This window comes from Mustela nivalis (genome assembly GCF_964662115.1).
Source record: "Mustela nivalis genome assembly, chromosome: 12".
NCBI lineage: Eukaryota > Metazoa > Chordata > Mammalia > Carnivora > Mustelidae > Mustela > Mustela nivalis.
Genome location: NC_139031.1, coordinates 86,761,695 through 86,787,912, shown reverse-complemented (window position 1 = coordinate 86,787,912; position 26,218 = coordinate 86,761,695). Strand labels below are relative to the sequence as shown.

Here is a 26,218-nt window from a genome sequence, read left to right as displayed (position 1 = left end):
ACCCTGAGATCATGACCTGAGCCGAAGGCAGAGGCTTAACCCACTGAGCCACCCAGGTTCCCCTGGAACTGGTTATAGTATATTGTTTTCTAATCTTCATGGAAATAATTTCAACTGACCAGATAAAAGTCCTTGAAACACTCCTCTGGAGTAGCTCAAGGCAACCACAGTGCTTTCGATAAAGCCTAAAAAAACGTGAACGAGATTGGTACCTTTTTTCCTCCCTCCAACCTAGTCTGTTGAACTGAACAAAGATAGGCTGTGCAAAGGTCTGAATCTGGCACAGCCAAACCCACCTAAGATTGCCGTCGTCAGCTGAGCCTGTACCGAGCAGCACTTGGCTGTGATCCTGCAGCAGCAGTGGGTCTGTCATGCTCCCCCTCCATGGCCTTGCCTTAGTTAGGACATTCTCTTTTACACCTGAACAAACTCTCTCCCTTCTGGAACTTAGGACTGGTTTCTCTATTTCTATCTGCTTCTGGAAATAGAAGACCTTTGGTTAACATCCTCTGATAATAAGCACTCATTGCTGTCTTTGAAAATAATTAAGTTCGCCTCATTCTCTTGCTCTAGGCATTTGAGTCATATCTGTTATTCTTCTTTAGACCATTGCCACTTTTTCTACGTCATTCCCAGAATATGGAAACACTCATTTTTTTGAAGACGATTCAGCACTTTGTAGCCAATGATCTCATTGGTTAGCTAATTAATATCAGGTGATTTCTAATTTTGGTATAACTTCTTTCCTATAAATATTTCACATTCTTTTAATATATTCCTTAAAGAGCAATTATAAACACTTATAAATTATAAATAGTATTTCATGGAGCATCAGCTGGCATCATCTGTTGATCCAAATTAAAGCCTTTGCAAACCTCATCATCTGGGAGGAAAAAATTGCATACCATGTGTATTGTTGCATAACCAGTCCCACAGGCAGAAATCTACTATTGGGCTGATCAGATTAAATAGCACAGGAGCAGAAATATCTTTGCCAAGAATTTGTTTGGGGAAGGCAGTGTTTTCTGCCCTTACAAAGTGTAAAATGCTATTTCAGGCTTCATTATTGATTTATTCACTAGCCAGGCAAAACATATGAGTGCATGGAGATTCGTAAAGCTGAGAAGGACCTTGAGAGGTCAGAGAGTGCATAAGGCACTGTGTGAATCACCCGAGACAGATGGTTGGCGGTTTCATTCTTAATAATCTCTAGGTAAAGGGATGCTAAGATTTCTTCAGTAATCTTCCTAGCATCTTAAAACAGTCTTTATAATTTAAACATTGTTTTATGCTCCTTAATTCTTAGTAAAAATAAGCAATACCTTTTTAACCACTACGGGGAAAAAATGGTTTAGGATTGAAATAGCAGGTGGGGGCGGTGGTGGGCAAAAGTTGAATGGTAGCTGTTAGTACATCAGCTGTTTTTTCCCTTTCGCAGGTCACTACCCAGCTCAGGAAAGCCTGATGTTCCTTGTTCTCTGTACATGAAGGAGCTTCAGGGTTTCATTGCCAGAGTTATGAGTGACTACTTTAAACACTTTGAATGCTTGGATTTTGTCTTTGACAACACAGAAGCTATCGCCCAAAGAGCAATTGAACTTTTTATTCGCAATGCCAGTCTCATACGACCTCTTGGTGAAGGTGGGAAAGTACGACTTGCTGCTGATTTTGCTCAGGTAAAAGGAGCTCCACAGCTACAAGGGGGGGGCGGGGACGTTTCCACCCCCGCATTATCTATTCATTGAAAAACTAAGTATATATTCTTTAGTGTTTTAAAGAGTTGAAGCAGTGTTCCAAGACAACGTTCGAATCCATTTGTATGCAGTGGGACACGTACATCGTGGGCTGATTGGTTTCCCTCTGTTGAACAGAGTACCTTTCTGGTCTTTGGCCGCCCTTGAAATCATTCCAGGCTCTCAAACCATGATCACCTCTTATAGAACAGGGGTTTTCCTTGTTTTTTTTTTAGACAGACTTTTTTGAAGGCTTCCAGTAGTATTAGAGGCAAAGAAGAAACACCTCAAACATACCCATGAATAAAAAGGTGCCGAGGGGCGACTGGGTGGCTCAGTGGGTTAAGCCACTGCCTTCGGCTCAGGTCATGATCTCAGGGTCCTGGGATAGAGCCCCACATCGGGCTCTCTGCTCAGCGGGGAGCCTGCTTCCTTCTCTCTCTGTCTGCTTCTCTGCCTACTTGTGATCTCTGTCTGTCCAATGAATAAATAAAATATTAAAAAAAAAAAAAAAGGTGCCGAAACAGATCACTCGTATTTATGTAGCATGTCAAAGATGGACTCATTTTTTATGCTTTTCAGAACTGTTAACTTTACTCATCTACAGGAGTTATTCAGATGGATTATTCATAATATGCCAGATCTCCCAGCTAATAAAGGTAGTTGTATTTAATGTTCTTATTTATTCCTGTGTGTATCTGGGAGCGAGTCTGGATTCATTATTCCCACACCAAGGAGCAGATGTGGGAGACTCCTTGTATGGAGGGTGGTTGTCAGACTCATTCATACCTGTCCAGAAAGAACAGGTACATTGTTGAGTGTTTCAAGAGCTGGGCTCTTTGCATACTAATTGGTCTAGAATTAGTCATTTTCATCCTCAAATTATATGCCTGCCACTAGACCATAGTAAAGAGCATTCCTTTGGGAAATATACCTTAGGTAGCCTAGACCTAAAAATAGGAATTAAATGTTACCATTAATGTTACTCCTTTGATCTTTCCCATTTTCAGAAGCTTCCTTCTCATGCCCATGTACACTTTGCATTAATGCTACAGGTAAACCTCAGCTTAAAGAGGACTGTCTGTAAGTCCCTACTGGGGTCACGGGCTGCTCAGGGACTGAAAACACCAGGACTCACCAAGTCCTGCTCTTGTTTGTTAAAAACACTGTGGGCTCTACTGAAATGAGCGTCTGTTCTCTTGTCTCCCCCTTTCCTCCTGAATTTTGTTTTTCTTTTCCTCTCCTCTTCTCTCAGCGGGCCTCCCTCCCCCACCAGTTGATTTGCATTCCGCTCCAGCTGGTTCTTGAGTCACTTTCCTGGAGGCAGCACTTCCAGTCCGAGGAGAGTGGCAGTGAGCGGGAGATGGCCAAAATGAGTGCCGGCGCTGCGCCAGGCAGCCTGTTCGGCCCGAGTTTTCTCTTCTGAGTCCTGAAGGATGGAAGGCATTGTCCTATAACCCTTGCTCCTGCAGCCAGCATCTGCTCAAAATCCAAAGCCCCTGGTGGCACGTTGAGCTCCCACCCCCTCAGAAACTGCATTATTCAGACTTTGATCGGGAGCCCCTTCTCTCTAGTGTTGCGCAACCCACTGGCCCTTTTCTCAGGTCCCTTCCGGTAAGATAAATGAAACTCATTAGTCCTTACCACTAACTTAAGCTCCAGGGCATCCTGTTTTCCATTCCTTCAATAGAGAAACTGCAGCATTTATTCAGTGTGAAGCCCCCCGCCGTGACATGGGTCGCTGCACTGCCTGTCGGGTGCTGATTCCTTTGTTCCCTCCTGGACAGTGTGTCCCAGTTTTCAGAGCACCCTGCCCAGCCCCTCACCTTGCGGATGGTTCCCCACCAGGCGGCTTGTGGACGCAGGAGAGACAGGTGGAAGCGCCATCCTGTTTGTGACCAGTGGCTTTGGTAAACAGGATCCACCTACGCCGCTCCCCCCCCATTTTTAAGAAAATGACAGTGAATTGGGGGTTTTGTTTAATTTGATGTGGTCTCTTGCCACCCCTGCTGTCCCGTGATGCTACCCCTCAGCTTTCAGGACCGTGCTTGGTTGGGTGTATTTTCCCCGGGTGAGTCAAAACATGTAGGTATGATCCCAACGCTGTTCATTTTCACAACAGGCAGCACCTGGGGACTAGAAAGCCTTTTGACTGCCTTCTTATTGAAAGTTCTATCAGTTTGTATTCAAAATGAAACACAGCCATTGAGGCCATTGGAATCAAGAACACACAAATCCTCTCTGGGTTTTAAGTGTTCTTGTGATAAAAGTGCCTACTCATTCTGGCATAAATAGCAGAAAGAGAAAGAGCTCAGGAAGAGACCCGTGGCGTAGGCTTAGGATTGCTGAGTAGTTTGTCATTCGGTCCGGTTGCAAAGACAGACAATGATAAGAGTTTAAAGGTTTCTTTAGGAATCCTATCTTGTCCCTCCTGGCACTGTTGCACAGGTGAGGGGGAGAAAGTAGTTGCCAGGTGCCATCTGGAGGGTTCATGGCAAGGGAAGTACCTGACATACAGTCTCCTTAGGAATCAGGTCATGGGCTTGAGGTGGTTTCCTACAGGTAATTAATTTCCTACTGTGACCACATGCTCTCTGTGTCTGCACTCATCACACAGCAATTCTAAAACACTCCGCTTGCTCAAGGCCACGGGGGTCTACTGACAGCCTGGGGGGGGGAGATTTGTCCCTTCCTTCCCCCACCCCAGCCCTCTGAAGCACCCACTTCCCTCCGCCCCTCAATTTCATTTCTCCCCCGAGGGAAAGGATGGCTCGTGGAGCTGACATGAAATACTGATTCAGTGGTCCTCCTAGCAGTTTCTATTTATAGGTCTTCTGGCGCCCTTTAAATATACGTATATATGTATTTCATATTTGCCTGAATATATACATTTAGAAAAGAAAATAATAAATATTTTCATTGCAGTTGCCTTTTCTCCTGAACAGTGTCAGGGCGGGAGAGCCGTGGGAGTATCAGGAGATGCCCCGTGGTTAACCAAATGTCTGCGGTGGAGCAGGAACCACTTGGTAATTAGTTCACTGCACCTGCAGCTGACCACTCGCTCCCCGCAAACTGGCAGCAGGAGAGAGGCACTTGTACCTGCCACTCATGTGTCCACAGCTAATTGCAGAGTCACCTCCTCTAAAAGGAACACTCCTGCCCTTTGGAAACATGGCCTTTATTGTTTCATGGAAGTCTGGCAGAAGAATATGCTTTTCAGGACGCTGGGGGTCCTTTATTTATTTTAAACATCTAACATTTTGAAATTGTAGTCTAGCATAGAAATCTGTACCATCATAGATTATACAGCTGTTCAAGGTCATATTCTCTCATATCGTAACTTTGTAACATTCTGTGCTGCTCAAATGCTAAGGCAAAGGATTTTTGGTTTAATCTTTGAAGATGGTGAATTGAAAAAAAAAGTTTTAGGCTCTCTGTTCTTTATCTAGCAAGTGCAAAGTTTTCACAGACCTGGAACTCCGATGACAAACCATTTCTCTGTTCTTGCTGTCGATAGGACCCTGGTAGAAAACAGCTTAGAAAATGTCTGAAAAAAAGTAATGGAGAGTGGGGCTTCTGTCCTGTTGGTTATCCCTCTAGAATACTGCTCAGATCTCCTGCCCCTGCAAATCTGAGGAGACCTAAACAATCACTCATGTGATGAACATTTCTGACTCCCTATTAGTTGCCAGGCACCACATTACACATGGTGATGAGAAGATAAATTAGTCAACCTTTAGGGAGCTCTTTCAAATTTAGGAGGAATCTAGACTTTATTGCCTCGGATTTTTCTTTTTATTTACTTAACCTAAAGAACAGAGAGCCTAAAACTCCATTTAATGACAAGTAAAATTTCCAGCCAAAGAAGGAAAATAAAGAGCGGTGAAGCCAACAGTTCTTGAGTCAAGAAGCAAATTAATTGCTAATAATGTAAAAGGGGGAAGGCTTGAAAAATACTGTTAATAATTTTCAACATGGAACAAGCAGTTGCTAGGTGCCATGCACAGACTGGTTTGTGAAATCACCTGTTTGGTTTTTGTAATTCCACATGTGCTAGCGTTGTCTCCCTTTGACAGACAAGGAGCCTGGAACTTAGGGAAGTGAAGTCCAGGGCCACACAACTGGTCGCTGTAGCCTTGGCGTTGTGACAGGTGTGCTGCCTCCAGAGTCCGTGCTTCTAATCACTTGGACCAGCTTGCTAAGAGTTGTCATGGTTTCTACTTAATATAAAGAGGCTTGTGATGCCTACTTCAAATACAGGCGCACAGTCTTAAAAATCTTCCCTTCTCCAGTTTTTCAGTGGAGAAAATGTCCGAATTTCCTCGTTTCGCATAACCAAAAAATATTTTTATGTATTCTTGAAGGAATGGTCTCATGTTATGCTCCTTTAGTAGATAAAAGCAAAAGTCATCTAAGTTCATGCCTTTTGTTAAATTTAGTTGACTTTTAAAACGTGCCACACAGTCCAGATGAAATTAGGTGTACGGCAGTCTGCAACTTTCTGTGAGCCAGATGTGAGCCCAGTTGGACGCAGGATTCTCACATTAATGCTGTGGAGTATCTTCTCTTGTTTCAGATGGAGTTGGCTGTGGGTCCGTTCTGCAGAAGAGTGTCTGATTTAGGAAAGTCCTATCGAATGCTGAGGTCATTCAGGTGAGACGTAGTTCTGCTATTGCTGTTGATATATCCATATCCTGTTAGCCATCAAATCCTTCCCCACTGTTCATGTTGAGCTCTATGAAATTGCCAATATTCAGCTGTTTTGTGACCTACAACAATAGCTATTGCACGTGATTTATCCTAAAAGTTATTATTCAAACCAGAAACCCATACAGAATTATGTGCAGAGGTGTGTGTGTGTGTGCGCGCGCGTGTGTGTGCATGATTTTTGAGTTAAAATTTACAAGACTGAGCTGATAAATTTTATTATGCTCTAAAGGGGATTTTTTTTTTTTTTTTTACTCTCCATTCTTACCAAAATACATTGAGTAGTAATAACAGGCAGTTCGTAATTATGTAGACATCTTTTTTCTGAAATTTTCATTTGTTCATTTATCATTTTCATTCTAACCTACCTCTAAAAATGTCAGAGGTTGGGCACCTGGGTGGCTTAGTTGGTTAAGCGTCTGCCTTCAGCTTATGTCACGATCCCAGGGTCTTGGGACTGAGTCTTTCATGGCTTCAGGTTTCCTGCTCAGCAGGGAGTCTGCTTCTCCCTCTCACTCTGCCCCTGCTTATGTGCTCTCTCTCTCACTTATTCTCCCTCTCTCTCAAATAAATAAATCTTAAAAAAAAAATTTGTAATGAAAATAAAAATGTCAGAGTTACATTCCATAGCAAAACTGTTAATAGAATCTTAAGAGAATTGAGTTTAGCAGTGAAATGTAGGGAATGACTAGAAATGGTACAGATAATTTAGGATCAAGATGGCTAATGCAGTAGAGCACAAAATTGAGGGTTGAACTTCCTAGAGACCAGTTCAAAGAGAAAAACAGTATGTTAATTCAAATTCACTAAGAATATACCAGTGTCGGGGCGCCTGGGTGGCTCAGTGGTTTGGGCTGCTGCCTTCGGCTCGGGTCATGGTCTCAGGGTCCTGGGGTCGAGCCCCGCGTTGGGCTCTCTGCTCCGCGGGAAGCCTGCTTCTCTCTCTCTCTCTCTCTCTCTCTCTCTCTCTCTGCCTGCTTCTCTGCCTACTTGTGATCTCTGTCTGTCAAATAAATAAATAGAATCTTTAAAGAAAAAAGAATATACCAGTGTATGGGAAAATCCTTTTCAGCACTGAATGCTTAGATAGGCCTCCTACCGGTTTAGATTGTAAGGAACACTGAATAAATTAACAACTGTTTGGGCTGTTTATTCAATAAACCAGAACTTTCCAAATTTTGCCACATTGTGGCGCACAGAGAATGTTATACATACGAAAAGATGACCAACCCTGAGGGCCGAGGGAACCAAACATGATACTTAAACCCATTTTGTGACCACAGCATACCAGATGGGAAACCTTGATGTAACTATCCATAATATCCAATACCATAATGGTCTTTGACTGTTTCTTTATAAAGATAAGGTAAGAGATTCCAGGCATGCAGTTTTCTAAAAACTGACTCAGAACTAGAAACTAGAGCAATCAATAAGAAGCATGTCCTTTAAATGACTGCTTCACTGTCTTATGTCATCCAAGCTTTCGATAGTACAAAAATCAGTCACTTAAATGTCACTTAAAACACAAGAATCCAAGGTTGTTGATTGAAAGGGGAGCCCCATGCTTTGTCTTGTGTATTTGTAATTGGCAAAGAGTTCTTTTTAAGGCCAAAACAAGAGACCAAATCATTTTTCTTAAATGCCCATCTATACAGAGTTGGGTTTTTAAAAAGCCTTAAAGTTGGACCACACGTGTTTCCAGATAATATCTTTGGATCAGCTCAGACCTTTTAAAAAGTATTTATGTATTTTATTGAAGCGTTAGGGTTTGGCAGTACCAAACACAGACAGGCTGAGTGATTAGGAGGTCCTGAGGTCACTGATCCACCAGTTCCCTGCCTGTACCATGAAAATAACCCCAATAAGACTCCTGTAAAGTCACTTACTGAGTAATATGATAACCTAGCAATCCCCGTTGGGTGACAAATCGATGCTGAGTTAACAGAATCAGCCGGCTCAGTGGAGGTCATTAACCAACCAGGGTTGGGAAAAGGTGTGGGAAAGCTGTGATTTGGGATTTGCCATATTAAGATTAGGCTATTATTTTTGATAGCCCCAGCTGCCATGTTTCATTGTTTATTGCACATGTATGAATTAAAATGGTGCTTACCCTTCGATGTGCTTTCATCCCTATGCTTTTAAAGTCATATCACGGCGTGGGAGATGGGTTCTGACAGTTTTGCGTGAAACCAGTTCTGTAGTCAGCCAGTTCTGTTGTCAGAAGGGAGTCTGTCGTCAGCCCTCGTGGGCCTCTCAGGAGAACCCTCTCTGACGGAGCGGTTGAAGTTCCAGTGGTGACACCTTCTAGTACCTGCGTCTGGATTCAGAAATTAACGAGCGATCAATGTGTAATTCAAAACATTCATGCTGTAGGTAGCCATTCACGAGTTATATTGTTGGTCGGTGTCTAAAAATTGGGAAAATAAATTCGTAATGCATCATGAAATGAAAAGCCGGCTACTCAACAGTAGATACGATATGATCCCTACTATTTCTTTTATTTTTAAAAATTTTTTTAAAGATTTTATATGCTTATTTGAAAGAGAGAGCACGAGAGGGAGGAAGGGTCCAAGGGAGAGGCAGACTTCCTGCTGAGCAGGGAACCGGATGCCATGAAGGACTCCAGGATCATGACCTGAGCCGAAGGCAGTCGCTTAACCAACGGAGCCACCCAGGAGCCCTGATCCTTCCTATTTTTAAGTCAATAAGTGTATGTTTGGAGAGGAAAAGTCAAGAAGGATAAACATCAAAATTTGAGGATAGCAGGATTGTCACTAGCGATATTCCCTTTAGAAGTTTTCTATATTTTCCATGGTTTTTGCCTTGGTTGTTTTATATTTTCAGTTAGAAAAGCCAGTAAATATATTTTAAAGTCCTCTTGTAGTGTTATTGCTATTTAAAAATAACAAGGAAGTTAAAAAATAATACAAAATATTCTAAAACATTATGTAATGGGGGGGTGAGAAAAATAGGCAGGCAAACCACCAAAACCCAGCTGGCTGGCCTACGTCTGGCTAAGAGGCAGTGGCTGCAGAGGGGAGGGCAGCAGGCTGGTGCAGGGACCTCTTTGGGAGGGACAGGGACAGCCAGAGACCCTCCAGTCCAGACCGCAGGTGCGGCACCCCCCCCACCCCCACCGCACCAGACACCCAGCCACACCACGGGCCTTCGCGGGCGCTCCTTCCCCCCATCACACAGCCATCTGCTGCAGGGTGCCTGCTTCTTGACGGTAATATTAGTGGACTGTTGAATTCGGCCAGCAAGCTTCTTGCATACATTTACATTCTACTGTCTCCATTAGAGTTTCTTAGGCAGCAGGAATTGTTTTCTTCCCCAGGACAGAGTGTGGCCTCAGAATGCCGCTGACATTAGGGATTTGCCCTTGGGTGATCAATATTTCTACATGAGACACAGGTTCAGAGCTGCAAGGCCCCATCCTTGTCCATCCCTCTGGAGCATGGCCTTGTCCCTTAAGTGGGGTTTGCAAGGGTGGTTACCCTAGCTCTGCCTGGCCAGGGGCCTGGAAGCTCTGACTTGACATTCTCAGTGCAGATGCTTGTGAGACAAGGGACAGAAGAGGGACCTCATGCTCTTACCAGTGCAGGGACACAGACCTGCCTTCGCGCAGGCCCCAACACCTTTGCTCCAGAGGGCACAGCTTTGACCCTGAACTATGCCCACAGCATGCTCTGCTGGGAGTTATGTGAGCTTTGATGAAAGCCATCGGGGGACAGGGGCTGCTCTGGGGGCCCTTTGGCCTGAGGGGTGATAGAAGGGAAGCTGCAGTAACCCTGGTGTTTAGAATTCGTGTCTGCTGGTTTTAACTGTGGGCGTGGGAGGGTTTTCTACGTCCCCAGTGGGCGCCACCTGCCATGCCGCCACTCCACCAGCATGTTTGTGGAAGGAAGGGCAGCCGTCTCTGCCGCTTCCAGCTCGAGCATCAGGACCCCCAACTGTATGCCCGCCTTTCTTTGTAACTTGTGAGTCCATCCCCAGAAACAGCTCTTTCCCCAAGGTTTCTGGGTTCTCTGTTCCCAGTTGCAGACTTCAGCATTGCAGCCAGACGGCAGCCCCGTCTTGGGCCTGGTTTCATTCCTTGTTTGCTGAGACTTGGGCAGAGCTAGGAGCACCTGGCAAATAGGGAGGGCTGGGTAGTTAGCTGAGCCCCACCTTCATTCCAGCAGTCCCTCTGGGATCATTCACGGGGTGCTCAGCCTGTGCTAAGGGTTTCCCTGACACTTTATGGTTTCGTCTTCTCCACCACACTTCCGAGGCAAGAGTGTCCCAGAAGGCACTGGTCCTGAAAGGGGTCACTTGACAGGGCTGCGTGTCTGAACGTCATGTGGGAGTTCCAGAACTACCTTCCAGACCCAGGGCTGCCTGATCCCAAGGCTTGTGCTTGTCACCACCGCAACCAGAGCTTATTCCAGAAGTTCCCGTTTGTTTTCACCCTGGTTCTAGAATAGCACCTAGAGCTTATCTGAGCCATCCAGGAGAATGTCAGTGTGAAGAGAATCTGGGACCCCACCGTAGTGGTGACTACTTGCTATGTCTGCAGTTCTGTCTCTCGCCGCTGTCTGGTATACACAGGTTTCCAGAACATACCTGAAGAATGTTGAGCCACATGTACACTGTGATTCCTAGAGGACGTCTGCCTGAAACCTTCCCTCCTTTCCCACCTGCTCTGCTGCAGCTGATGATGTCTAGACCCTAAGAAAGGAACCCACGAGTTTTCTTTCCCTCTTTACTTAGAGCCCTGACTTAACTACAGCCATCAGCCTCCTGCTCTGTTCCCTGGGGACCCATATGGCCCCTACTGCCACACTCTTTGGGTTCCGTCCTGCAAGCCGACAGCTTTCCCTTCCCCTCTCCAGAAAGGAGGCCCTCATGGGTCCTGTGCCAGGCGGACGTGTGTTTCCCTTCCCTCCCTCCATTTCTCTGCTGGTTGCAGGGACCCGTGCACATTCCCCGTGCTCGTGCCACCCTCCCAGGCCCCTCACCCAAAGCCGAGTGGCTTGGGCCACCCCTGATGGCGGATGTGGACATAAGGACACACAGTCTCGCTTTACTTCATAATCGGCCTGTAGTGTGGAGGTCCCTCCTGCAGAGATGACATTATCTCAGGACCTACTCCATGATGAGTTCCGACTGCCTACTGCTGGCCGTGTGCCAGGGTTCACCTCGGAAGCGCTGCTCTATCTCCAGCACTCTTCTCTGAGAAGGGTATTGCGGCGTTTGGGGTAACTGCGTTTTATAACATCTTAATTAATTTCCTTTTGTTCCTTATATCACCTCAGATGGAGATTTATTTTTTAACTTGCCAGTATTTCAAATTCCACCTGGAGTCAGGGGGAAGGGAAGTGCTCATGCTGGGTTCTTTCAGGCTCTTAAAATGAGCACCAGAACTGAAATGTCTGCATGTGATGCTTGCAAGTAACTATGCCAGTGATGCATGGTGTGGAATCCAGTCCAGTTTTGCTCTCCATGGCTCTTTTGGCAGTTCTGTTACTGGCTGGAGGGGAAGATTTGCTCTTGGCAGAAAAATAACTGCTCTGACTCAGAGCTACAAAGGGACAGGTGATGAAAAGATCCCACTTAAAAACAAACCAGTTTTCACCAGGCCTGGTTATTGGGGCCCATCAGCCAGCGGGGTCAGCTGCTAGCCTCCCTCTCTCCCTCCCTCCCTCTTGTCCTGTCCTCATTCCCTGTTCGCCCTTGTATCATTTGCAGTTTGCATCAAGAATCTATTAGAGGAAAGTAAAAGCATAGTATTCAGACTATTAAAGCAATATAATTGCTATAGAGACTTTTTTTTTTTTTTTTAAGATTTTTATTTGATAGAGACACAGTGTGAGAGAGAACACAAGCAGTGGGGAGTAGGAGAAGGAGAAGCAGGCTTCCTGCTGAGCAGGAGCCTGATGCGGGGCTCGATCCCAGGACCCCGGGATTATGACCTGAGCCGAAGGCAGGCACTTAACGACTAAGCCACCCAGGTGCCCCAATATGTTTCTTGTTTTAACTTGAAACCCCCTGGGGCTAAAGGTAAAAGAAAGGCTGAATCAGCTGTGTAATCCTCATTTTCAGAAGGAAGAAAATGCATGAGTTTTCAGAGCACGTCCCGTGTTCCCCGTGACTGAATGCTAAAGCACCTGCATCCAGGACTCTGTGTGCAGAGCACTGAGAGATGTGGGACCAAAGTCTAGTTGTCATCCTATAGGAGAGGTAGAAGGGAGTCCATGTGACTGCTCCTCCCCAAGTCAAGGACTATCACATAGGACTGGCCCCCCAGGGTCTCCTCCTGTCGTGGACTAGGATTCAAGAGGAAGCCTGCCAAATCAGCTGGCATAGGCAGAGTGAGCTTTCCTGGGGCGAGGGGAAAGCCTCATTGGGCCAGAGAGGCAAAGAAGGCTCAGGAAGACCCGAGCTGTGTGTCCCCACATCCCTCATGGCGGCTGTCAGCCAGGCCGGGCCTGCAGGATGAGCCTGTGACCCCAGGCAGGGACCCCTCCCCACTGCCTCTTTGCCCCGTTACAGTTCGAGCCAGAGCAGCCTTGTCCCCGATGCAGGAAGCAGACTGTTCGGACACCAGCTGGAATTGCCATTCCGGGGAGCTCTCTGGGAATGGCAGCTGCTGGGCACCCGGGGGCCGGGGCTAGAGCCGTCTAAGCACTGCCGCTGGGGAAGTGGGACCAGCTGGGCTCCATCCCCACGCCAACCCCGAGTCTGGGTCCAGAGGCCTTTAAAACAGTCCCACTCACTGCCTGGCAGGATCAGAAGGTCAGGCCAGGTGGAAGCTGTGTGATATGGTTGAGGTACATAGGCGACTGGAGGGCCACTTTGAGAGAATTTGGGGTCCCCCAAAGAAATAATGACTGCCTGTCCTTCCAGGGGTATCCTGTAAGCATTCCCTTTTCTCGGGCTTTTCTCCAGGAGTTGTTCACAATTGAAATTGTACTTCTTGGGCACCTGGGTGGTTCAGTGGGTTAAGCCGCTGCCTTTGGCTCAGGTCATGATCTCGGGGTCCTGGGATCAAGTCCCACATCGGGCTCTCTGCTCAGCGGGGGACCTGCTTCCCTTCCTCTCTCTGCCTGCCTCTCTGCCTACTTGTGATTTCTCTCTGTCAAATAAATAAATAAAATCTTAAAAAAAAGAAAAAAGAAATTGTACTTCTTCCGGGATTCTCTGTTCCCCACTGAGAAGTCCCTCTGCTCTGAAAACAGGTCTAGTCGTGGTTACAGCTGATAATCCTCAAAGAGGCTGCATGGCAAAATTAAGAGCCAGGTTGTCTGGGTTCGAATCCTTACTCTTCCCTTTTCTAGGTTTCTGTGTTCTCTCTGCCCCTCAGTTTACCTACGTGCAGGATGGGGGCAGGACACTACCGACCTCGTAGGGTCATCTGCAGGAATCAGATGGACACCGCCGCCCGCACATGGCGACTTCCGGGGTGCCCGCTGAGCATGCCGAACCGCCCTCAGCAACCGCTTCGTACCTTCCTAGGTGCCGACTCACTGCCTACCGCCCGGCTGCCGGATGACTGGGGCCTTGGGGATCGGCAGGGCAGGGGTGCCGCAGCCTCGGGGGTACACATGAGGATGGCCCTCACCCCCCGCCACCAACGCTGGAGGGCCCGGTGTGCAGCTTGATGGGTTGTTGGTGACGGACGACACAAATGTCCTGAAAAGTGTCCACAGTAACTAAAGAAATTAAAGGATTATGTTATTTGAGAAAATACTTGAAATTAGAAAAATCCTTACCAGAGATAGATTTCATTTACAGAATATTTAATATAAAGACATTCCAAGAGGTCGCCCAGGTGGCTCAGATGGTCAAGTGTCAGCCTTCAGGCTCATGTCACGATCCCAGGGTCCTGGGATCAAGCCCCATATCGGGTTCCCTGCTCAGCAGCGAGTCTGCTTCTCCCTCTCCCTCTGTGATCTCTCTCGCTCTCCCTGTCTCTCAAATAAATAAATATAAATCTTTAAAAAAAAAAAAATCGAAGATTAGTCTGGATCCAGTGAGAACCACCTGCCTGTTGAGCGCACTCCTGACTGTTGACATGAAACCTTGCTGTCTGTGTGAGGAAGCAGCCGGTCTCTGGGTTGTGCCGGCCTCCTGTGTGCATGGGAGTGATTAGCACGAGCGAGGGAAGAGCACAGGACACAGAGCTGTTTCACATGCTGCTGAACCGTTTCTGCTCCTGGTGGAGGCACCGCGCTGCCATCTTTCCTCTTCAGATTCAGCCACCACGGCTGGGCCTGGAGTTACCTCCTGTCTATCAGAGCCCAAAACCAAGGAGAGGTCAATGGAAGTTTCCAGTTACTCCTGCCAGCCTTTTGGCAAAGGTGGTAGGTGACGGGTGCCTGGTGGATTTGCCCACACATCCCTGTGAAATAGAGGGGGGTGACCTTCCAGATGTGTAATGTATTGGAAGGGAGCTGGCACAGGTCTCGATGGGGTGTTCAGCAAGGTAATAATTGTGTTCCTACAGGACATAATTGCCATTTGAAAGTGGTGTAGACAGTGTTTACATTTACCCATTAGGTTATGGCCCGAAGATTTTGTGGGAAGTGGAAGCTGGAAGTTCTGACTGTGCTGAGAAGCTGGAGGTTATAACTACCTGCAGCTTCCTTTGTTGCTTTGATTCCGGCCTGGTCATCAGATGAGCTCGAAGAGGGGGGTTTGCTGAGCCCCCTGGAGATCGAGTCAGACCTGAAGGCCAGTAAGCCAAGGAAGGAGGTTAAGGGCAGGTCAGCCTGCCACAGCGTATAGGTTAGGGGTGTTTGTGTGTCTGTGTCTGTCTGTCTTCAGGCCGAATGGGGGGTGACTAAGAAATGGCTATGGAATCGCCAGTCGAGGTGAGCGCTCTTCCGTTATGCCACTGGCATCTGCTAACGCGCTAGGGTTGAACAATGTGAAATAACCACTGCGTGTTCTTCCTTTAGACCGCTGCTCTTCCAGACAAGCGAGCATGTGGCCAGCAGCCCCGCACTGGGGGACATTATTCCCTTCAGCATCATTATTCAGTTTTTGTTTACCAGAGCACCCGCTGAGCTGAAGTCCCCTTTTCAGGTAATAAAGTAAAGCCAGAATGCTCTTACAGGTCCCTCTTCAGTCCGTAAATCCAGAGCCCCACTCACAGACTGCGTTCCTGGCCTTCTCTTGCCTTACTTGGTCACGAATCCCTGGCTTGGAAGTGAGTGATTCAAGAAGGAGAGTCCCCACCCCCAGTGGGACTCTCTCAGCACTGTGCAAATTACCCGAGGAAGCCCGAATTCACCTTCTAAGTGTAATGGCTCAAGTAACTCATGTTTGTAAAGCTTTTCTGATGGAGGCCCCACTTTTGCTAGCCCTCCTGCCAGTGGCTAATCCAGAAAGTTCCTTGGGAGCCAAGAAGGTGCTCCACAGGCTTGCCACCTTCCTTCAGGCAGGTGTTTGGGTGATTTCACCTTGGGAATCCTTGAGATTGCTTGTGCCACGTACTATCCATTGAAGAATGTTGATGCACTTTGTCTTCTCTGATTTGTGTTCAACCCTGCAGAGGGCAGAATGGTCCCATGCACGCTTCTCCCAGTGGCTGGATGACCACCCGTCTGAAAAGGACCGGCTCCTCCTCATCAGGTAAGGCGTGCGCCCCTGGGACACCTGTGTGTCTAGCAGCCCGCGGGCTAGGGGGGGGTATGCGCCCGGGAGGAGGGAGGAGCAGCACGTGGGTGGACACACGGTGGCGCCTCCTTGTGGCCGGGCCCCCTCGGTGGCACCGTGTGCTCAGAGCACCCCACAGGGTCGTTCATTCTCACATCTTCACATGGCTGTGGGCTGCCCCATGCCCCACTCAGCCCAGGATCTGTGTGCCCTGGGTTTGAGAACGGGGGCCGGCGACAAAGAGACTCCTTGCTGTAGGTCCCCATTTTCTGCTTCATGTTGGGATGTCACTGTCACATAGTGGCCAACCTCGAGAAACCTTTGTGACATCATGCAACTCCCATCACCCTTGTTCTCCAAATCTCAGTCAGTCGTACTTCTGAAAGACCTCCGAAAGCCGCATAACCTGGGTTCCCCAAAGCAGGGCAGGGGAGTGGAGAGGGGCTGATGGGGCAGGATGGTGCCCCAGCGCACACGCACAGGAGAATCCCTCACAGAGCTTGGAGAGAGCCTGGTGTCCAGGCCAGCCCCTCAGCCACCTCAGAATGTCCAGGGCAGGCGCTCGGCCCTGGGATTTCCTAAAGCTTCCCGGGCAGGTCTGCAGCACGGCCAAGGTTGAGACTCCACCAAGGAGGAGGCCAGGAGGGACGGTGGAGAAACACAAGTGTGGTGGCTTTTGGGAGGGAGCCCAAGCCCTCGGGTTCGGTGTCCAGAGCCAGGGTGGGCAAGGAGCCCATTATCCCAGCTGTGAGCATCCGGGCCCAGAACTGGGACAGGAGGTCAGAGGCGCCTCCCGTCAGTGCATGGGGCCAGTTTGAGCTGCCCTGGGAGGGGCTTTAGGGATAGAGGAGAGACTTGGCCTGGGGCTAACTCGGAGATTTGTGGTGTCTGGGTGAATGCTTTTTCGGAGTCTCAAAGACGGGCTAAGCTGCAGCACTCTGGGCCGAGGAGGAGTCAGGAGGAGGTTAATTGAACAGGGCTCCTGTGTGTCTTAGCGAGCTGGAAGGAGTTCATCTACAACAGTTGTCCTGCTGTGGGCACATCACAAATCTGTTTGCTTTTGCTTCTCTTGAAAATGTCTCCTGAGTGATTTCATCACCAGTGCTGTTGCTAAGCCTATATTTAGCAACTGAAAATCATGCTCAGAGGCACTGTCAGGCTTTTAAAATAAGGCCTATCTGTCACACACGCCGGCTGTCAGGACCTCCAGGCCCGGGCAGCACACTGAGTCCTCTGTGGGGGATTCCAAACCACCGTGCTCCTACCACAGCCCAGGCTGCTGGCAAGGAGAGGAGCTTTGTCCTAGAGAATGTTCTTTCTTATCTATTACTGCAAAACTAATTTGGTCCGTGCAAGCCGAAGCAACACTAGATGAACTTCTTTCCCCTGTAGATAAGCCCAGGGTGACTGTTGCTCTTTAAATGTCAGTATTTTTGTTCTGACCTTTGGGGAGACCCTGCCGCGTGCTCCTTGGTCCCCCCCGGCACAGTATGCTCAGTTGTCATAAAGAGGCCAGGTCAGGAGACTTGGCTGCCGCTGAGTGCGTGGCGAACAGTGAAGCCTCCTCTGCCTGCCTTTCTGTTTCCTTTCGACACCAGATGTTTCTCAAGAGCGTGAATGGGTACTAGTCACGATCCTGTTAAAATCGGAGGACTCGCTGACTCGTGGGGCAGGTGGTGTGAGTGGGAGCCCGCTGGGGGTCCTCTGCACCCACCAGGCAGGGGCGGCAGCCTCAGGGAGGGCCTGGGGCCCTGTGGGTGCTGAGTGAGTGTCCAGCAAAGAGGACTGATGCCTCGGCTCTGCAGAGGTGGGGCGAGGGGAGGCTTCTCCCCATCTCCCGTGGGGCCGCAGCTCTGACCACGGCACTCTCCTCCTCCGCTCCTTCACCGTGTCAGAAATGCTGAAGAGCTTTGTTGGCCCTTCGGTGCTGTTTATCTGTTCAATGGTGGGACAACTGTCCCCACCAGATGCGGCTGGGGACCCTCTGTCCTCCCTCTATGGCCCAGGGCCTGCAGGCCCAGAACCATCCCAGCTCCTCGGCCCTTCTGCGGAGCAGCAGGATCCCAGCTGATGAGAGGAACGTTTGGTCTCCCCTCCTGGTGTCCCTGTCACACTAGATACCTGTGGCCTGGGTGCCTGAGACGGAACCGAGAGTGAGGACGGGGCCTGGGGGAGTCAGGGGCTTCCTTGGCTCTGAAGGCAGGTGGTAGATCTTTAAGTCTTTGACAGATTTCATACTTAATGCCCGACAGAAATGGATTTTGTGTCCCATAAAAACCTCTACTTGGCTGGTTTATAGCACACTGAGCCGTGTTGCCGTGTTACCACCAGTCTTTCCTCTACTGTGCAATTCCTGTGCTTTTTTTTTTTCAATAAGGATAACTAACAATCTGCTCATTTTGATGACAAACGAGACTTGAGACTAACTCTTACATAATGCTTGGCCTGACTTCCAAGAAAGCTGATGTTTTGCTCAAGCAAATGAAGTTATTTAATAATTGCTTGAAAATCCTGTTCTGATTTTATGTGGGAGGGTAGCTTTAATCTGTTTTTCTCCCTCTAGTTCTGATGGTGTTTTTCATGAATACCAAAAAACTAACCGAGCTTGTTTCTGAACTTTCTTCTGCATATCGTGTAGTTTACATAATGTCTTGTCCTTTTGAATGCAAATGAAGTCAAGTTGATTTTCGTTCCTTTATTACAGTGGATCTAACTCATTCACTTCAGATCAACCGCAGTTTCCGTGAATTTCAGTGTACTGATATCTTAGACTGCTGTGTAGACACCACTGTGTCAAAGACAGCCCGAGCCCTTGGGGATTTCTGTCCTGTGTACGAGTCTGCAGGGGCTACATTTGGGGAGTGGGGCGATTGCCCAGGATGCCATAGCAACTTGAAAAATATTACTAAAAGCAGCAAGATTTTTCATAAATAAACCCTTCACGAAGGTTCAGCTCTGACATGAACTAAGGCATCTCCAAAACATTATTTTCTAAGAGCATGAAATTTCATTTTTCATGTAGCTGCTGCTTTTGTGAACCCTACAGTGCCGTTTCCCCTTTATTCACTTTGTTCTGCACTCCTGTCATTGCTTTTCATTACAGTTTATCTTCCTGTATTTCTGATTCATTTTTAAAAATTTACCGATCATGCATCAGTCAGGCACTACATCCTGGGGCTGCATAAAGGAACGAAACAGCCCCACCGCTCCACATGAAGTTACGTTCCTGGGAGGGAAACCGACCAGGCACCAACCAGGTCCTTGTGGTGTAGGGGATACTTAGGCACGGTGTGCTGATGCCCGCTGGAAGCCTGGTGGGAGAACTGTGTTTGAGCGCCTTATGGGTCCAGAGATGTTCCTAGAAGAGCGCCAGGTGCTTCCCAGTACAGTCTTAATTCTCATAAGTGTATCATGTGGGTGTTTGAGCAAAGAGGCTCACAAAGGAGCCAGGATCGCACAACTCAGTAATAGGGCAGAGCCTGACGTCCACACCGCTGACCGTCCACACCGCTGACCGCAAGTCCTGCTTCGAACAGAGCCTGGAGCCGGCCGGCAGGAATTCCACAGTGCAGGGTCCCACGAAGCCCCAGCTCTTGATGCCGCAGTTTTAGACCTTTTTCACCAGTTCTCAGGGCTCCAAGGGGGTTTCTGTCGTGCTGCCTGGAGTTAGAAGAGGCTCTGTCAAAACGAAGGCCTTAGAGCTGGCCCCTAGCAGAGTGCCCTGCAGGGAAGACGGCCCGGAAGAGCCTCCCAAAACGAAGGACGAGAGCTGAGAAAGGCCTTGAAGGATGGGTCTCGGGAAAGTGGGGAGAGGCTGTGTGGTGGGAGACAAAGGGCCCTCTCGCAGCCCCACCCTGGTAGGCAGAGACGGCTTTGTTTCAGCGAGATGCTGGCCCCTCATGGGGCCTCTCCCCGGTGGGCCTCGGGGTCGGGCTCGGGGTCACGAGTGGGAGGAGGCTGCTCTGCTCCTGTATAAGTAACACAAACAATGGAAGCACGATTCAAAGGTGTTTTTAGGCCACAGCGAACCACCTAGAAGCCCGCAGCAGCACAGGCCAGCAGGGAGGTCACGATGAAGCTGGTGCTCCGTGGGTGGCGAGTGTAGACGCTGGCCTCATGGCGCAGCGTGTTCTGAGGCAGCGCCAGGTATCGGGGCAGCACACGACAGGACTGAGATGGAAGCCGAGGGGAGAGGAGGGACTGGGGGTAGAAATCTGTGAGGAAGGGGCACCTGGGTGACTCAGTGGGTTAAAGCCTCTGCCTTCAGCTCAGGTCATGGTCCCAGGGTCCTGGGATCGAGCCCTGCATTGGCTCTCTGCTCAGCAGGGAGCCTGCCTCCTCTCTCTCTCTCTCTCTCTCTCTGCCTACCTGTGATCTCTATCTGTCAAATAAATAAATAAAATCTTTTAAAAAAAAAATCTGTGAGGAAGATGAAAAGAGGACTTCAGATAGAGGCTCGCGGGGTGGGGGCCTCTGCTGAAATAGGAGATGGGGGGCAGAACACTACTCTGAAGGGTTTTTCCCCAAGTTTCTTTTCTTTTTTTGATAGACTTTTTTCTAAAATTGTTAAAATTTATGTTTTTTTTAAAAGACTGCTTATTTGAGACAGAATGAGCTGGGGAGGAGGCAGAGAGAGGGGGAGAGAAGCAGACTCTCCACTGAGCACGGAGCCTGATGCAAGCAGGGCTCTATCCCACAGCCAGGAGATCATGACCTGAGTGGTAATGACCAGTGGAACGCTTAACTGACTGAGCCCCCACCCCAGGCGCCTGGATAGATTTATTTTTTAATTTTTTAAGGTTTTATTTAATTATTTGGGAGAGAGATAGTCAGAGATAGAGCATGAGCAGGGGAGGGGGGAGAAGCAGGCTCCCCTCTGAGCAGGGAGCCCGATGCGGGGCTCCATCCCAGGACGCTGGGATCAGAACGTGAGCGGAAAGTAAACACTTAACCTACTGAGCCACCCAGGCGCCCCTAGACTTTCTTTTTTAGAGTAGTTTTAGGCTCACAGCATATTTGAAAAGGTAGAGTTTTCCCACCCACCCCACGGTCCCTCCCATTAGCAGGGACCCCCACGGGTGGCCCACGGTTCCGGTTGATGCGCCCACCTGCGCATCATTGTCTTCCATAGCCCCGGGCTTCCAGGAGGCTTCTCCCCGGTGCCGATCGTTCTTGGGGTTTGGAGTGCCCTGTTTCTGACAGGGCACGTGAGAGAAGCCGGGTAATGCTGCCTACAACACAGACGGAGCAAGTCAGGAGGGAGGTCGGAGTGGACATGAGACCGGGAACTCCGTTACGGGTCACAGCAGGGCCATGAAGCGGCTGGGGGGGGGGGGGGCGCCCCAGCGCGAGCGATAATCGGCACATCTGACCGGGGGTCAGTATGCGCAGCGTTTAGGAGGAGAAAAACCGGTTACGAGTTCCGTGTTAGACTTGACACCGCGTCCCTGAGCGAGTGGAGGTATTAGTAACACCTCTTTGTAGAAACGCGCTCATCTCATCTCAGCGTGAAACTTGGAACGGTAGGACTATGACAAATTTTACTGTTCCACTTGGGGCGTAAATAGACTAATAAAATCTTTGAACCATTCTTAGCTCCAGTTAAACATGACACAACACTTAAACAGATCATCCGGTTCCGAGATTAGAGAACTTTCTCCATAAAGGTGCAGACGGCAGGTGGTGTAGGCCCCGCGGGCCCGGCCGGCGGGTCCGTCTGCGGCTGTGGCCGGGAAGCCGCGGGCGGTGAGCGGCCGCCGCGCTCCGCCGGGCCGGGCTGGTTCGCGGGTTCGCGGGTCCCCGACCCAACGCAGACCCCCGTCATGGTTTTAACCGCTGGTAGCGCACCCTCCTGACTAAAGTCACACAACCTCATCCCAGAAGTCGCTGAAACTCCGAGCCCAGCGGCAGTACCGTCTCCCTGGGGGTTCTTCCTCTCCTCCAGGTCAGGGGGTTTGAGGCACCGCCCCGGCTGACCGTGACCGCGTGCGCGGCAGCCGCGTCCCGCCGCGCCCCTGAGCGCGCTGACCGGCGGCGGCGGGCTCCCCCTGGTGAGCTCTGTGGAACAGCACAGGCTGCCTGCACCCGGGAAGAAGGGAAACGGAGAACCCGCGGCCGCAGAGCCTGTGTGTGAGGAGACCACGGAGTACAACACAGAGGAACGGTGTTCCTGGACTAAGGCGGTAGCCATGGGAATGCTACCCCCAGACATTTGAAGGCTGTCACTTTGTCACTTAGCTTGTGGAACTGGACACAGCGATTCCAGAAATGGGCTGCTTTTATACATTGGTAACCCGCTAAGTGGTTTTATTTATTTTGACATTGTTTTCATTTTTGTTTTCAGGGGAACTCTGGAAGCTTACGTTCAATCAGTAAGAAGTAGAGAAGGCAAAGAATTTGCACCAGTTTATCCCATAATGGTGCAGCTGCTTCAGAAAGCCATGTCTGCTCTCCAGTGACCCGGCACTACTTCCCAATCTCCCTCGCACAGCCCCAGCTCCAGGCTGCAGTTCGCCTGAGAAACGTGGGCTCTAGAACCAGCTGCCGTCCACTGCTTTCTGTAGTCCGCGTCTCTGTATTCCCTGTTATCTTGTTATATTACCTCTTCAGCCCATCTCCTTTTAGCGTAAAATGTCAAAATTTTACTTTTGCTTTTAGAGGGATCTGATCAAGTTACAAATACCCCGCTGCTCCCAATTAACCTTTGCCCTCACCAGGTGTGTAGCCCAGTGACTTCCAAATCCGACTGCACATCAGAGTCCCTGCTGGAAAGCTTTCGAAATCCTGATGCCCCCTGTGCACCCCTGGTGACACCTCTGGGGGTGGGAACCAGGCATTAGTTTTTAAAAACATCCCCGGGTGTTTCCAATATGCAGTGAAGTCTGAGAACCGCTGGTATCTCCCAAAGCTAAGACATAGGGTCATACGTTGTTTAAGTCTCTCTTACAGTATCTTTAATAAAGACAGAGCATGCCTATCTTTATACTGTGTGTGTCATTTTATTAAAAGCAGGCTTTGGGGACTGGCTCTTCAACTTTGTAGCAGAGATGTCAAGTTAAAAACAATTTTTGGTCTACAAAGACCTTACACATAGATCTAGATCCTTGTTTTTCCATTGACCATGACCTGTCACTAACATTTTGTTTTTAATTTAATGTGTAAAAACCCCATCAGCAACTTCTTAATATATTTTCCATGCCCTGCACCTGTTGTTCTGACTCAGACATAAAGTTCAGTCAAGTTCAATCAGAAGTCTGAGATAAACAGGCTTTTTTTTTTCCATTTTATTTGAAATAATATACAAGAATATAGTGTGCAAAATTTAGGGGCAACATCATGAAGAAGTATAATGAACTGAAATCAATTTTACAGCTGTGATTCCTAATCAGAAACACCACTTGGTAAGTAACATGAAAAGCCATGATTGTAGCTCAGAGCAAAAGCGTGTGCGCTCTCACCTCAGACAGCTGGAGGGAAAGTAAAGTGCACGTGTCGCACTGCAGTAAGTGCAAAGTCTGCCCCCACCATACACATAGGATGACAAACGAGATATTTAAGATATGTGGCTGAGGAGATACAGAACACAAAGTTAAACAATACAATGGTGTCAACTGTTAACAGCACCATGACAGTGACTATATCCCAATGCTATTAACTAGCTTGACCGGGCCCTGCGCGAGGCCTCCGCCCGAAGTCCTGGGGGGTGCTGCCGCCCGGCGTGCCCGGGAAGCCCTGTGGCAGGCGGTGTGCGTGCTGGGACGCCGACACCGCGCACCGGCCGCGTTCTGGGAGCCTCGCGGCCCCGGCCGGACAAGGAGCTCCCGGGTTTGGCACAGAGGCTGGGCCATGCGGTGGTTGCTCGAGGAAAGGCCAGCTCCCGGCTCTGTTGCCTTCCACTATGTGTACATTACAGATTAATAAGCAGTAAGGAGCCAATGTATAAACAGCAGTTACATATTTTTAAATTCCCCCTTTGTACAATTTAAAATAAAACATGTATACACTCTCCTCTCTTTCTACTGTACTTTAGCACCACAGGATATCAATTTTCAAGCCTATATTACCTGATAGACATATATGAAGTTTGGAAGAAAAATAAGGCAATTTGGTTTACAATGTTGATAGTTTTAGCTTACTTAATGCTCTAATGGAGAAAGCAAATCCTCACTCATATTATTAAATCATTTCAAGACTCAATGCTATCAGTATCTTATGGTGACACGAATTCAGGACAAATGGTGACACCTTGATCTTCTTAAGTCCCTCCGTCAACAGTGTTTCTGCAACTACAGACTTAAGAACGTAAGCACATCCTGGCTTAATGCTGCTGCGAGCCCTGTGGAGAGAAAATGAACACAGCGAATGTTTACAAATCAATACACAGTAATTCTACAAACGAAAGCTAAGATGGAGAATAGAATGTTTATAAACTTACTATTTTAAAAAAGATCCCTTTTTCAAATGGGACAATTCTTTTTTATTTTTTTATTTTTTTTTTTTATTTTTTTTTTTTTTAAAGATTTTATTTATTTATTTGACAGAGAGAAATCACAAGTAGGCAGAGAGGCAGGCAGAGAGAGAGAGAGGAGGAAGCAGGCTCCCCGCTGAGCAGAGAGCCCGATGCGGGACTCGATCCCAGGACCCTGAGATCATGACCTGAGCCAAAGGCAGCGGCTTAACCACTGAGCCACCCAGGCGCCCGGGACAATTCTTTTTTAAAGTGTGGTAACACCCAACAGCTCAGGCATCCAGAAAAATGTATGAAAACAGTGAGAAGAGATGGGTTAGGAAGAGCGAAGAAGAGCAAAGGAAGGCGATCCAGGCCAAGTCCTACCACACCCCAGTCTAAGGTAATAACTTCAAAAAACCAGTTGAGCCGCCCTCTTCTACTGGAGTCAGACCACCGTCTGCTGCTTTACCAAGAAATTCCTGATACACGTAAGCGATTATGAACTGCATGTTACTTGAAAAAGTCACTCGTAACTCCACAAAACGGACGTAAGACCTCCTTGACTAGTCCTCCCGCTGCAAAGGACGTCTTCCCTTCATTTTTAAATGGTACTTCAAATTGAGCTCACTCTGTTCTATCATGTGAAGTTTTCTTCAGAATTAATCTAAAAACACAACTCAAAAGTTGCTAGCCTAGTAATGGAAACATTCTAAGAATCCGCTCCATCCAAGGCTGTGTTATTATGGTGTGAATTCATTTAGTAGAGTCTTCCTAGGCCTACTTCTCCTCCTTCCTGAGGTTTTTAATCTAGAAGTTCTGTGCAAATGTCAGAAGGCCCCAGGAAAGTTAATGTGTCCTAGAAAAAAAAAGCTCCTGGGACATGTCACCCCCAAATTAGAAAGATTTTGTACTGTACTACTGAGTTGGTTATACCCAACTTTCAACCCAACTAAAAATCCTACCATTCCAAAATTATTTTTCCACCTCAATGTTTCTGGATAAACATTCTTCTTAAGCATGCCAGACACTTCTACTTTCCATGCTAAAGAGTAAAGGGCACTTCATAATTTAAAAAAAAAAAAAAAAAAAAAAGGCAACCTGCCTCACGGGGTAGTGTAAAACGTTATTAGGTCGTGAAGTATAAAAAGGCTGAGAAGAGACTCGATACCACTTTTTCAAGGTTATAAACACTGCTCTACACACCAGTACAGTTATGGGGGAAAGTCAAGATCTTTTTGAGCAACAAGTTGTTGAGACTTACTGAATTGGTTCTTTTCCTTTTCCAACAGTCAGGATTTAGGCGTTTTTGTTCTTCAGCCAAAGCCTTTGCTTCCAACGTATACATCCTTCTCTCTTCATTCTTCATTTTCTTCCACCTGTCGCCGAGGATCACGCTTATGGCTCTGTAAAATAAACATGCATACGATGCTGAAGGCCAGAATTTCTTGTAAGACGCATGTCCAGTGCTGCTACCTCAGAAAGAAATAGTCAAAAGTTAAAAGAAAAAAAGACAAGAATCTTGTCCAACAGAGAGAAGGAAAAAGGTCAAGACTATAGTCATCATTTCCAGTAAAATCCCAGTTCCATGGGCCCATTCATCATAATCTTGGCAGTTAAAGCCTCCTGGAATAGTGCCAGTTCCAGTTGTCAGAGAACATCTAAAGTGGCTACAAATTCAGTGTCCTAC

The 26,218-nt window shown here is 48.1% G+C and overlaps 3 protein-coding genes across 6 annotated transcripts in view; 1 reads left to right on the top strand and 2 right to left on the bottom strand.

The window, feature by feature from the left end:
• COG5 (component of oligomeric golgi complex 5) overlaps window positions 1-23,064 on the top strand; it is a 294,139-nt gene extending 271,075 nt beyond the window's left edge. The window contains exons 18-22 of the mRNA XM_082691956.1: window positions 1,439-1,676; window positions 6,310-6,386; window positions 15,383-15,509; window positions 15,979-16,058; window positions 22,426-23,064. Of these exons, the coding sequence (XP_082548082.1) occupies window positions 1,439-1,676; window positions 6,310-6,386; window positions 15,383-15,509; window positions 15,979-16,058; window positions 22,426-22,540 (637 nt within the window). The 3' untranslated portion in view covers window positions 22,541-23,064. The remainder of the gene's footprint in view (window positions 1-1,438; window positions 1,677-6,309; window positions 6,387-15,382; window positions 15,510-15,978; window positions 16,059-22,425) is intronic.
• On the bottom strand, window positions 16,072-22,419 carry LOC309844760 (uncharacterized protein). Its single transcript, XM_082691971.1, has 2 exons — window positions 21,953-22,419; window positions 16,072-19,742 (listed from the first exon to the last, which is right to left on the bottom strand). The coding sequence occupies exons 1-2, from the start codon at window positions 22,291-22,293 to the stop codon at window positions 19,544-19,546; spliced, it is 540 nt and encodes a 179-aa protein (XP_082548097.1). The 5' UTR covers window positions 22,294-22,419; the 3' UTR covers window positions 16,072-19,543.
• HBP1 (HMG-box transcription factor 1) overlaps window positions 23,061-26,218 on the bottom strand; it is a 29,800-nt gene continuing 26,642 nt past the window's right edge. For 3 of the 4 annotated variants that reach the window (XM_082691957.1, XM_082691958.1, XM_082691959.1), the window contains exons 10-11: window positions 25,793-25,934; window positions 23,061-24,417 (exon numbers count right to left, since the gene is read on the bottom strand). In XM_082691957.1, the coding sequence (XP_082548083.1) occupies window positions 24,400-24,417; window positions 25,793-25,934 (160 nt within the window). In that variant the 3' untranslated portion in view covers window positions 23,061-24,399. Of the gene's footprint in view, window positions 24,554-24,787; window positions 25,935-26,218 lie in introns of all 4 variants that reach the window. The other variant, XR_014300874.1, reaches the window with a different exon arrangement.

What these genes read in the sequence shown, in the direction of transcription:
- LOC309844760 (XM_082691971.1), bottom strand. Translation starts at nt 22,293, where the DNA reads ATGTCTGGGGGTAGCATTCCCATGGCTACCGCCTTAGTCCAGGAACAC. An exon ending in TCAGCGACTTCTGGGATGAG is followed by an intron (nt 19,743 to 21,952) that starts GTTGTGTGACTT and finishes TTCTAACTCCAG; the next exon opens with GCAGCACGACAGAAACCCCC.